General features: G+C 46.3%; 1 protein-coding gene across 4 annotated transcripts in view; it reads right to left on the reverse strand.

Annotated features, from left to right (window-relative positions):
• Nucleotides 1–7,569: 7,569 nt before the first annotated feature.
• The window catches only part of LOC122385119 (calcitonin gene-related peptide type 1 receptor-like), a 137,659-nt gene continuing 133,054 nt past the window's right edge, over nt 7,570–12,174 (reverse strand). For 2 of the 4 annotated variants that reach the window (XM_043373125.1, XM_043373127.1), the window contains 2 exons: nt 11,539–11,665; nt 7,570–9,673 (listed from right to left, as the gene is read on the reverse strand). In XM_043373125.1, coding sequence (XP_043229060.1) covers nt 11,597–11,665 — 69 coding nt within the window. In that variant the 3' untranslated portion in view covers nt 7,570–9,673; nt 11,539–11,596. Of the gene's footprint in view, nt 9,674–11,534; nt 11,666–12,174 lie in introns of all 4 variants that reach the window. The other 2 variants (XM_043373124.1, XM_043373126.1) reach the window with 1 other exon arrangement.

Here is a 12,174-nt window from a genome sequence, read left to right on the forward strand (position 1 = left end):
AGACCGTAGCCCTCGATAGGACACGCGGTGTCGATGGATGCTCTCGGTATCGGGCCGATCTGATGAGCCACTGACGTCTGGTGATGTCCAGTCTGAGGGATCTTACTGGTCATGTCAGTATGGTGTCTTGGGCCCGATTCTGACGAAGTTATATGCAGAAGTATATTAGCAATGACTAATAGTGATCCATTTTACACATGCAGTTAATTTTGAAGCTGATAGCCCATAACCGTCTCACATGAAGTTTCATCCGTAGACATACAACCTGTAAGGCATACAGTCTGTCGATTATAATTAGACATCTTCGTCCGCAATAATACCCTAAGAATTTCGGTCATATCAAATCGTTCATTGAATGATTTGATATGAGTGAAGTTTTTACGATACGATTGCTGACGAGTAACGAAAATATGCAAATACATCGAACGAAAGCTCCAACCAACTAACGAACCGGGTGGATAAAGTTTATTTCGAGTTTTTTTTTACACTTTAAACTCCACATCATGTCTTTAACCCGGCAGGCGGTGGGCCTCCCGGCCACCTTCCGCGCGATGGGGGGGGGGCATTTTTTGCCCCCCCCCCCCGTATCTCTGAAACTACTGGACCGATCTGGAAAATTCAAACGGCTTTCGATAGCATAGCCCTGTCAAATTTGTTGAAGGAAACCAAATTTCATTGACCTCGGGGTCACCGATGACGTCACAGGTCAGGTCAAAGATAAAATGTTACACCGTTCACGGGTCTTCTAGGGACAGCGCTATAACATCGAGTAAAACGCATTTTGTCGAAAATCAGCGATAGCGCGTCAGTTTTCTAGTACATATGTTGCTATTAGAGATCACTGGTCATACCAGGTCAGGTCACAGGTCAGGTCGCCAAGGGTCACCACATGAACCGAATTTTACTAAGGTTGTGCGATGCATGTTTTATGGCCAATTTTTTCATTTCCAACTCAATGGTGTTGGTTATAAGACCATCAGGTACGGTTTAGGTTACTTTCTGGTGGAGGTCAGGTCAAGGTCAGGTAAAAAAAGGTCAAATTTCAAAGTTGATAGTTTTGATTAAAATGGGTATTGATTCGATGCAGCTCGTCACGGGGAGCCTAATGGTGGTCTTTGTTTTGCGCTACGCGGTCTAGAATTGCAAAAAATTGAGTTTGAAAATTTGACGTCATCAATTTTGAAGTTTTTTCGCTATAACTTGGCCAAAAAAGAGGTATCGATCTCAAATTTGGTATGTAGATAGGAGACGGTAGGTACTATCACATGTATTTCGTTTTTTTCGAAATTCAAAAAAACTTTTTGGATTTTTTGGCTATTATATTCAAAAAATCTATTTTTTATTTTTGGTGTTTAAAATCCAAAACTTTCAAAAATCCGAGATAGCAGTTTAGTAGCCCTCTTAATTCTACACCTTTTATGTCTGAAACATTTTTTTCTGTATCTCTAAAGCTGTAGGCCTGACAGCTCTTCCCGCGAAACCTTTTTTGGGTCGAAAATGGCAGAAATGACGTCATACTGACGTCATTAGCGGCCAACCTATCATAGCCTTTGGAATTTTTTTTAGTCACAATGTGCAATAGCTATTCACTGGAGGTTACTGAAAGTTTGGTGACGATCGGCGCAGCGGTTCTGGAGATATAGGTATCGAAAAACTAAAGGGGGGGCGGCAAAAAATGCCCCCCCCACCGCCTGGAAGGTTAAGCCATTCCACAGGTCTAGCATCGCGACGATGAGCATTAATTACAGTTGATATCTTTGAACGAGTTAACTTTTAATTGATGTGAGCAAGAATAAACATAAAATAGATAGGCAATGAATAATTGCCGTCGAGCCAGCCCCTTTCAGAACAATTGCACGGAGTAAGGGCTATGGAACTGATTGGATTATCAGATGTCACGAGGTAAATTGTCGCTGTGCGGCCTGCGATCTGCTTTGGTCAGAATGTAATTGAAGGGGTGTTTCTTTGACCTTCATCAAGGAAATGAAGCTATTGCAATTAAGCAAAATCCTCAGTTTTTGGTCTGCTAATGGTTCGCTTCTTTTTTTTTAAAGAAAACTCAATAATTTGTAATGCAGTACCTAATTGCTGGGTAAATTGCGCTGCGATGCACAAATCACAATCACAGTGCACGCGGTTAGACTGCGTTAATAACGATCATTATATGCTGTAGAACGCTGGAGGAATCGGAGACTTTTGACCTTCCATTAATGAAGGTCAAATAATTACTTAAATGTATCTTCGCAGCAACCTGCAACGCAGCTGATACTTTGTAGGCACTACACTTTGCGCTTTGCATTAATGCTGAAACGGATATCCCGGATTTCAAGCATACCTAGTGCTGAATATTAGCTGCTATATGAGCCAAATCAAAACGCGGAACCTACAGCCAGTAAACGAATGACAATTTTGCGGCGCACATACTGCACCGTCCTTCCGTCTAATGAATACCCGCTGATGTTCGTCAATTATTAGGGAGTTGAAAATGAGCGTAATTAACCCTATTAGTGGCAGGCTCCTGGCTACCCCTATTAGTGGCAGGGGGGCTGTTTACGACCCCCCCCCCCCCCTCGATATCTCGAGATCTAACGGGCCGATTTTCAAAATTCAAACGGCATTCGATTTCGCTCAACGTAATCTACATTTCTAAAAAAGATAAAATTAAAAAATGTCAATAGGGGGGTAGAGGGGGGTAAAAACGGGCAAATTGCAGATACATTTTAGACTGTTTATCACGGCCAGGTTTCTGAACCAATCTTAACGCAACTTTTGCCGATCGATAGAGAATGAACCAGGAATTCACATGGATCCTAAAAATATGCATTTTCAAAAATCATAGGTGGATACAGATCATTGAGATTGGGGGTACACAAAAAGTATAGTAAATAAGGTTTTTGTTGGTACTGTTTCTAAAAAGGGTGGCAATGGTCTTGTTATGTTACAATTTTCTTATGAGACAATGACTACAATTGTATTGGTCATGCATAGGCGGTGTCAGGACACGTATGCTGGGAGGTAAAACATAACCCCCCTTTTTGGACGCCTGGATCCGCCTATTACAGCAAAAACGTGTCAAAAGAGGATGCACAATAACTTTGTATATGTTATCACATGATACCTTTCATTCACTGTTCGTAGAACTGGTGCAAACAGTTATAATACATCAGCATCGTGATCTTCGCCCAAATGACTCGCTTCACGAATAGGACCCCCCAATTCCCAGTGCTCTGGAGCCGCCCCTGGTAAAGTAATGAACTTGAAATTTTCAGGGAATGTGCCCAATTTAGTTTGAGGAAAAGTCAGAAAATTTCAGCATCGTAGCTTCAGCGGTTTTGGAGATATTCCCGAAAAACCTTGAGGGGTGGATGAAAACAACCCCCCTGCCACTAATAGGGTTGGGTATCTATCGTATGCAGCGTGCATTGGTTGATGGGTTTTCTTGCAGGATTATGTTGCATGCCGTCTTGGGGGCATTGCAGCGCAATGATCCAGGGGAGTAGCCAGGTCAAAGGATCTGTCAAATCCAAAAAGCATAGGATTTCATCCGCTATTTTTTGGAGGGGGCCGCAACTGCGTCAAAGGATCTGTCGCAGGGGCCTTTGCGTCGCCAAGGGCCCACTGAGCTAACCAGGGGCCTTAGGGAATAGGTGCCCCGTGTTCTTCAGGGCTCAATCTTATAAACGCCGTGGAATGGATATGCCAGCACTGGCTGAATTTCATCTGCAGAAAACGACTATCAAATGCAAAATGGTTTTCACGCATTTCAGTCCATCGTAATTTGACGGTCTAAAGAATCATTTCGTTGACTCAGATAAACCTTTGTCAGCACTGATATCACTGTGAATGTTACTAAATGCCGTAAATAGAATAGTACGACATTTTATAAGATTGGGCCCAAAGGGGCCATGACCCAAAGGGGCCATGGAGGGCCATGGCCCCTTTGGCCCCCTCCTTGGCTACGCCTACGCCAATGCATTGAATGCCTCTAATAAGTAATAACGTTTGGAATTTGCACATCGCATGTTTTGTTTTTCATATTTCATTCTTCTTACGCTACCTTTATTATGCCCTTTACAAAGCTTTTGACAACGCGATTGACCTTTTAGGCCCCAGGGAGTGGGCCATGGCCCCTTTGCCCCCCCCCCCCTTGGTTACGCCCCTGCATTGATTGGACCAAGTCACGAATTTATTGATAGATTAGTCATGAAGCCTTACCTATTGACATGCATTGCATAAGTTCATAACATTTTGAACATAACATAACAATAACATCATAACATAACAATTCATAACATTTTGAAGCAAACGACCTTTTGGCTCAGTTCCTCTCTAATGAAGCTGTAGGCAGTTTGCTGCTTTTCGCTCTTTCCATATCTACTAATTTTGGGGCGTGAAATCAGCGCTCTAATACCTTGCAGGTATCCAGGATGAAAATGCTGCAGTACAGAAAGAAGGAATGACTTATTAAAAATAGCCTCAAAATATCCCACCTGAACTGCGATAGATCACGATACATAGGCGGCGGAACGGGGAGGGCACCGGGGCACCGTGCCCCCCTTTGATTTCGGCATTTTAACATTAGCCCTATGGGCGTTGCATGGAAAGAATGGGACCAAAAGTCGGCAGTGCCCCCCCCCCCCCTTAATTGAATGTGTTCCGCCGCTACTGACGGTTGAGCATAAAAGAGCCACAGGCCCCCCGGCCTTAATAAGGCAGGTCTCGGCTGCGGCGATGGCCGGGCGCCCGGCGCGAGTGGTGCCTGGCGGTACAGTATAAGCGGTAGGCGTTTGGTGTGCTGCGGCACAGCCTACACTCTCCCACCGGCGCGGCGGTGGCTCATATAGTTTTTCACACTTCGCGCTAGCTTCTCTCATTTTTTATGTATCTAAGTTTTCTGTTTTCTTGAATGGTTTTGAGAACAGTTTTGAGAGACATTATGAATTTAATAAGAAGTATTAACCCGCGCCCCACTGGGCGCGGGCCTATTCATAGCCCCCTCCCGTTTTTCTGCAATAACTTCTAAACCGCTAGACGTATTGACGCCAATCTTTCAGTACCTTCGGTGCAAGGTACCTTCAGTGCCTTATGTGCAAGTTTCAAGCGGATCCAAGGTGTCCAGAATATGGGCTGAGTCCGGGATGGGGAATGGGATGGGGCAGTGCGTTAAATTTATGAACGTTTCGCGCGGCCCAGGTCAAACGAGGTCACATTTACTAGCGGTTTGTGCTGAAGTTACTACATTATATGGGCTTCCGAATGATGTACCTACTTCCGATCGCATTTTGTCGTATGCGTATATTCAAGAACTGCTGTGCAACTGTTTTTCTTTTTACCCTACCCGAAAATGATTTAAGGTCATCGTGTGACTTTGAGGGGTAAATTCGACCGTGGAAAAGTAGATCGAGGCCCTGGTGAGTCGTTTGGTGACATTTTAAGCGTTCTGGCTACTATGTGGGCCACAATCTGCAGTGAAAGTTTACGGGATCGTGATCTTTGTTAGTCTCTGTATAGGCCAAACGGCAATAGGGGTGAGTGACTGCAAATTATTTGGGCCACATATTTCACTTTAAGGGCTATGTTGTGTGCAAGTTTCAAGTGCATCCGAGTTGTTCCGAATATGGGCTAAATCCGGGTTGAATATGGACGGTCTTGACGGGCATCCCAATGGAAAATGCATCAGCAGTAGGTATAGAAACACGGCCTGAATGGTCTGGGGCCCGCCGCCCAGCCTGGTTGATCTTGCGTTTCGGCTAAAGGTGAAATCGTCGAACATTTTCGCTAATCGGCTCCATTATTTCTTTCTTTGAAAAACATGCCCTGCCCCTATGTGTTTGATGGTGCGCTAAATTCAAAGGCGATTCTTGTACCTAAGGTGTAAATAAACGAGCCCAGTGCGCTCAGCTAGATTTTCATGGCAGCATTTGAGTTAAAAAAAAAACTTTAGGACACCCTTGACCCTGTGCAACCAGCGACTCCAAGCATAACATCGGGGACAACCAATAAACAAGTGCATACAATTCCCCAAATGCCGAACGAGATATCTCACCTTTCGGGCAGACACGGGCAATACTTCTGCTTCTTCTTTATGGTGGATTAGGGCACGTAGCCGTCAGGCTCAAGCGTCCAACACGGTCAGCACACAAGCACCGCCCGCCACGCACGGCGTCCGAACAGTATCTGACCTGGTGAGGCCGCCGAGTGTTTGCCCTCAGGCGATCCCGACCCGACCCGCCGATTGGTCACCCGTGCCATGGCGGGGTCACGTGATTAGAGTGGCAGTTTTCCATAGAGCAGTGGCAGCCAGAGCCACCGGATTTTCTAACACCTACAGATGAACCGAAAATACTCGCCGTGTAGCCTTCAGTCTTCTAAATTCCGTAAACAATCCGCAAAATGACATAGCTCAATCGGGATCATTTCATCAAAACATTGTGTGCATTCAGTTTCACACTGAATCAGTGGGCACCAAACCTATTATCCACCCACAAGTATGGTCCACTTTTCTTCCTCCGCTGCCGTTACTGTCTCCGGACATGCAAAAACAGCTCATTACGTCCGCGCTGGCGACAAACAGTGCCACTCGGCCCGACATTGTGCGCTGTTTGTCAGTGTTTGGCCAGCTGCCGTGCCGTGCGACAGGTCCCCTTTCAGTTTGCTTAGTGTCCTGTTGTGCGTGTCCCTCAGCAGGTGGGCATTTGCCGTTTTACTTTCATCAAATGCATGGACGATGTAAAGGAATGTGTGCATTTGCATGCATCTATGTGGGGCATTGCAAGTAAGGTGCAAGTGAAAATCAGAATGGGATCGCCATGAGTCAAGTCGCTTGATGAACTTGCCTGACAAAATATTTAGATTGTGTAGGCATCCGGTAGTTCGGCATTCAATGCTTTCCGTTTCATCTTTCAATGCTGCTGTTCCCTGAGTAGCTCGAATAGAATGCTCTATAAAGGTTTAAGAGTCATTACATACATATTTCCTTCAGTGGGAGCCTTTTGTGATCATGTCAGTTGCAGGCGCCCGTCCTTTAATGAAGAAGGTGATATAAGTTAATCAGCTTTAATTACCTGTCCGTTTCCAAGCACGAGGCGTCTGTTATCTTTCGTCCGAACAACCCACTAAGTTGAATGGATGCTGGACAATGGGAAGATCGACTGCGAAAAAAACTATTTTCTTGTCATTTCACACTTTCCTTTTGTAGTTTATTATTACATACCTATACATAGGTGGTTTATCGAGGAGAGCATCCTTCTACTGAGCAGCCAGCGTCGCAGTCGCTAACATCAGACCGTTCCGCAGATAATCACTTGCGCTCTAATTTCACCCTTAGTTTAACCGACTGCAAAAAAAGATTTCGCCGACTGCATTAAATGAGTCATGAAAGGCACAGCTGAAATGTGGATTTTGCTTATCAAACTTAGCTCTGACGACCCACCCTAACATTTTGGCTAATCTCACTGGCGACATCATTGGCGGTGTCAAACAACCATATGACCATCCCTAATCACTCTTATGTCAACGAAGCGTATCCGTCAATTACAGACTCCAGTAAAGCCACCAGACACCCGCAGGTTGTGTGACCAGCTTTATTGTCGGATCAGCTGGGACCGAGGCGTGTGACAGCGACTGATTGAATTTCCGAGAGCGGTGCGACAGAGGCAGCCAGTGACACGGCATTGGTGAATACACAGTACACACACACATACACACCGACACACACACACCGCGCACATGTACAGTGACCTGGCGGGCAGCCGGCCCGGCGGCGCCCAACATTGACCCGTGCCCAGCTAACTGGCCTCGGTTGCTAGCAACCCCTATAGCTAAACATGGCACATGTGCTCCGACCTGCACGCACAGTTAACGGGCATACGCGGTATGGCACACAGTCATACGCGGTATGGCGCACAGTCATAGCCGCTTTCCCGTCCTTTCACCCGTCCAAACTGTGACAATGCACGCCAAACATGAAAATCTCCGTGAAATCTCTTATACAGTTTATAGAGTATTTCCCGTTTTCTGTTTTATCGCACATAACCATCAATGAAGCTAAATACAAAAGCCTTATCACGCAGTGACGAGTAGCCAGACATATACCGTTATACCGACCTATCCTGACAAAAATACATAGCTTCGCTTCATGCCTAATGCCAGAAAAGCTCCATCTAGGCTGCTAGCTAAGAGTATGGGCGCATTAGACAGGAGAGATGCTTGTGATGAGAGCCAGACAGATGCTCTGGCGGGGTATGATTGATGATGAGTTTTACAGAGCAGGTAGCCGATATCTGAACTCCCAAAGGTGCCGAGCAGGTGCGTTACACAGCACTAGGCGAGCGAGCGCGGCGCACAGTGCAACACTCCCACCAAACACCAACCGACACAGTGCACAGTGGATCAAACAGTTCCGTATAAATGACTAACAGCTCGGCCCGGACCTCCCTCCGATCGGGTCTTACATCAGATGGCACACAAGTCGGTCTTGTGATTCGCAGGGACATATTGTCTGATAGGTATATATGGCGCGTAGAAAATGATGCATGAAGTGATTGTTAATTTGTCGATTAATCTCTTACTCAAGCAGTAGGTGTAATAGCGCAAAATGATTTCCTTGTGTTAGCAATACACATTACACGCAGTGATATGTACAACCATTTTTAACTGAAAATGACATAACCCCCATTAAGCACATCAAATGTTGACTAATTTACTTTTGCCTGTTCGACATTTACAATAATTTCATTACCCTAAAACAACAAAAGTGTACAGTGTACATGACGATATGTCACACAAAACGTCAGCAGAGCGAACTTCCGTGAGCAGATAATCGACAGCTATATTATTATCCCATAGCTACTGGCCAAACACGAAAATGTTTCTAGTGAGGTTCTTGGGTGAGCTAAAAGCTGGCCGCCGAAGAGAATCACACTCGAGTACCGGGCGATAACACTACACTGATTTACATCGAACACCGCATCTGTAGGCCGTACCACCGAGTACCAGCGGTACCAGAGGTACGGTACACCTACCGCCAGACTATGTACACGGACACATACAACAGGTACATGAGTTCAGAACGTCCTCAGACAGTTTCAGACGGCTCAGCCCCGTCCGACTGCGCGCGGCAAAAGCAACGTCAACACCGACCGGAGAACACCCGTCCACAAACCGCCACACGCGCCACACACGATATGACGTCACATAATGTACCGTCTGATGACGTCACCTAGTACCGGTGACGTCACACGCAGCGGTGACGTTACGCATTACGGTGAAGTCACACACAATTGGGAGAGCACACGTGTTAAAACATGATGAAGGACTTGGCGGCGCACTCTCGAGTGCCGCCGACTCTCGCTCTTCCCTGAGAAACCCCTCTCTCCCAGCTCGGCGTCCGCGGCCTCCGAGTGACCCAGAGTGACCTCCGAATGACCTCAGAATGACCTCAGATTCACCTTTTAGTGACACAGTGTTCTGACCGACCACGGCGACGCGTCGACGGCAGCCACCGACAAACGACTCCATGCTTCAGTGATGTGACATCTATCCCTCAACGACAGACATCCACAGCCCACAGTCCAGGTGACCTTGAGTGTTGACCTTGACCCCGGGTGGCGCGGCTCCCGCTGTGACCTTCTGCTGACCTCTGGCTGCCGTCGCCAGCGGTGGCCGCCGCCGCCTGTCGGAGAGCACGGCTTTGATTCAGTACAGCTCAGTCCATGGTCCACAGACACAATCACCCTCATCAACAGCGCCGGTACGTGACGGTCAGCCGGCGAGCCACTGTCATGAAACTCAACAGAAATATCTGCGAGAAAAGAACCCAAAATAGCAAGGCCATCAGAGCCAAATCCCTATACAAATTGCTCAAGGTTAACGTGAGGTAGGGCCAGCTTCCACATTTATACATAATATTTGCTTGTGCTTATGCATAGGTATTGTATAGCGTGAAGTCTACTAATGTTACTATATATCTAGGCCAACCACAATGAACGAGCGCTCAGCGATTCATATCCTTCATAATATGACAATGCAGCTACAACGCCACCATGTCCTCGTAAGATTGCCAGGATCTGCCGCAGACGATTGACTTGGTGTCGGAGGGCCGTCTGTAGATTGATGGAGTTTATCTGGTACCATCCGGCACAATTGAGATGCATGTGCTGTGCTCCTATACGGGGCTTTCTAGCAGTAATGCTGGACAAGGGACATTCAAGTGACGCCCACACAGACCAGAGTTCATGATAAAGGTTAGGCTTAGGCCCACCAGGCTGCGTGGGCCTGGTGGGCCTAAGCCTATTGATCCGACATGGAATCGGCTCACGTGGGATCAATTTACCTGCCATCTCAATAGTTTTACTGGTTTTACATAACTGACATATGTATATTGATAGAGTCAAGTAGGAAAACACGGAACAAATAGTGCATGGACGCGTTTCGATTATTAAATCTTCATCAGCATGACATAAATCACATATCTTGTTTTCTCTGTGATTATGTCATGCTGATGAAGATTTAATAATCGAAACGCGTCCATGCACTATTTGTTCCGTGTTTTTCTACTTGTAACTGACATGCCAGATGGCCTATACAAAGTGCAGTCTATTCATTGATTTCGTCATATTTCGCCAATGTTATTGGAAGCTATTTTATTTCACATGTTCTTTATCCTCTATGCAGTTTATTTCCCACCGAGCGCAGACTAGGCAATGCGGCACAGTATGCTTTCAGGCGCTTACTATCAGCGCCATCTATGAACGAAGCTGAAAGGAATCCACTCATGTGAACTGGGTTCATGATCGCAAACCGGTAACCTCAAAACAGATTAGCAAAACTGTCTGGTTATGCATTTTGTTAAAGTAGAAAGGTTTTGTAAATAACCTGAATTGTGTCGATTCGTGCATTGCATAGGTAAACATTAATTTTTTTTAAACACACTTTCGCTGCCTCTATTTGGAGCGTACCGCTGTGACTGGTGTGACTGACTGACTGAAGACTTAACTCGGTAGAAAACGACCAAAGTTACATTTTCAATTTGATGCCGCACCGCAAGACATCATGACAATCTGAGACGTCGGACCTAAACAGTGTTTAATCACGTCCAGTCACATTGACCAGAGCGGTGGACTGGCACTTTTCTCTGCCGCCCCGCGATTACAGATCACTCTCGATGCGTTTCCAACAAAGCACACGTTTGTCTGGAGTATTTCCTGAGTCGCGACAGCCTGGCGTTTTCCCGGAGCCCCTGCACAGAGCGGCGCTCTCAGACATATGAAACACTCTGTGCTGATTGGTTCCAGTTCCATCAAATGAAGATGCTGTCTCGCATGCGATTGGTGTGCTTTTTATACCGTGATCGATACACCGCCAGGAGATGGAGAATTGATAAAAAGGAATGGAAAATTGGATACAATACTATCCATTGCACTTATCCATTTAAAGTACACACCGAACTTATAAATTATGGCACATCAAACCTTCCTCCTCAATTATATCCCTGTCCCCATTTCCTCAGTCTGTCCCCTACCCGTCACACCCACCTGCCTGGCTCTGTGAGAGGTCGGCGTGCGGCCGGCGGCGGCGGCCGGACAGCGCTCGGCTTCTACCACTCCTCAGCTCGCAGCTTGCCCGGGTCCGGGTCAGACACCATTGACGCCTCCGGAGGAACCGTCTGAAAAACGGCGCACCGCCGGCTAAACGATACATGACGCCACCGAACGTACGAACATGCGCCAGCGCGCGGCACAATTACAAATACGCAGTGTGGTGGTGGATCGATAAGGAGGGCGGTTATGCGACATTTGTGTTTTGGAACGGACGTACACTCATACATACCGTGTGAAGCGGTGAAGTACAGACGAGTAGTCATGTCAAAACAAACACTTCTGGCATTAGGTATTGAAAAATAAATGCAGTGTTAATCCGAGTGCCACAAAACACTATATAACAACAGTTGCAATTCACAAACCAACCAGAAGGGATAAACGAGACGGACAAAATACCAACACTGCTAACACTGCCAAATGACCAGAGACGCAACTTTACATTCACAATGATCAGATTATTTCTTACACAGACACTTGAGGTGGTTCGCTTGTAATATGTGATTTGCCAGCAAAGACGATGCATTAAAACGAGAATATAGAACGTTTTGAGCTGCGGGTTTCATGCAAGAACTCC

Source organism: Amphibalanus amphitrite, unplaced genomic scaffold, assembly GCF_019059575.1.
Source record: "Amphibalanus amphitrite isolate SeventyFive unplaced genomic scaffold, NRLGWU_Aamphi_draft 000209F_arrow, whole genome shotgun sequence".
NCBI classification, from domain to species: domain Eukaryota; kingdom Metazoa; phylum Arthropoda; class Thecostraca; order Balanomorpha; family Balanidae; genus Amphibalanus; species Amphibalanus amphitrite.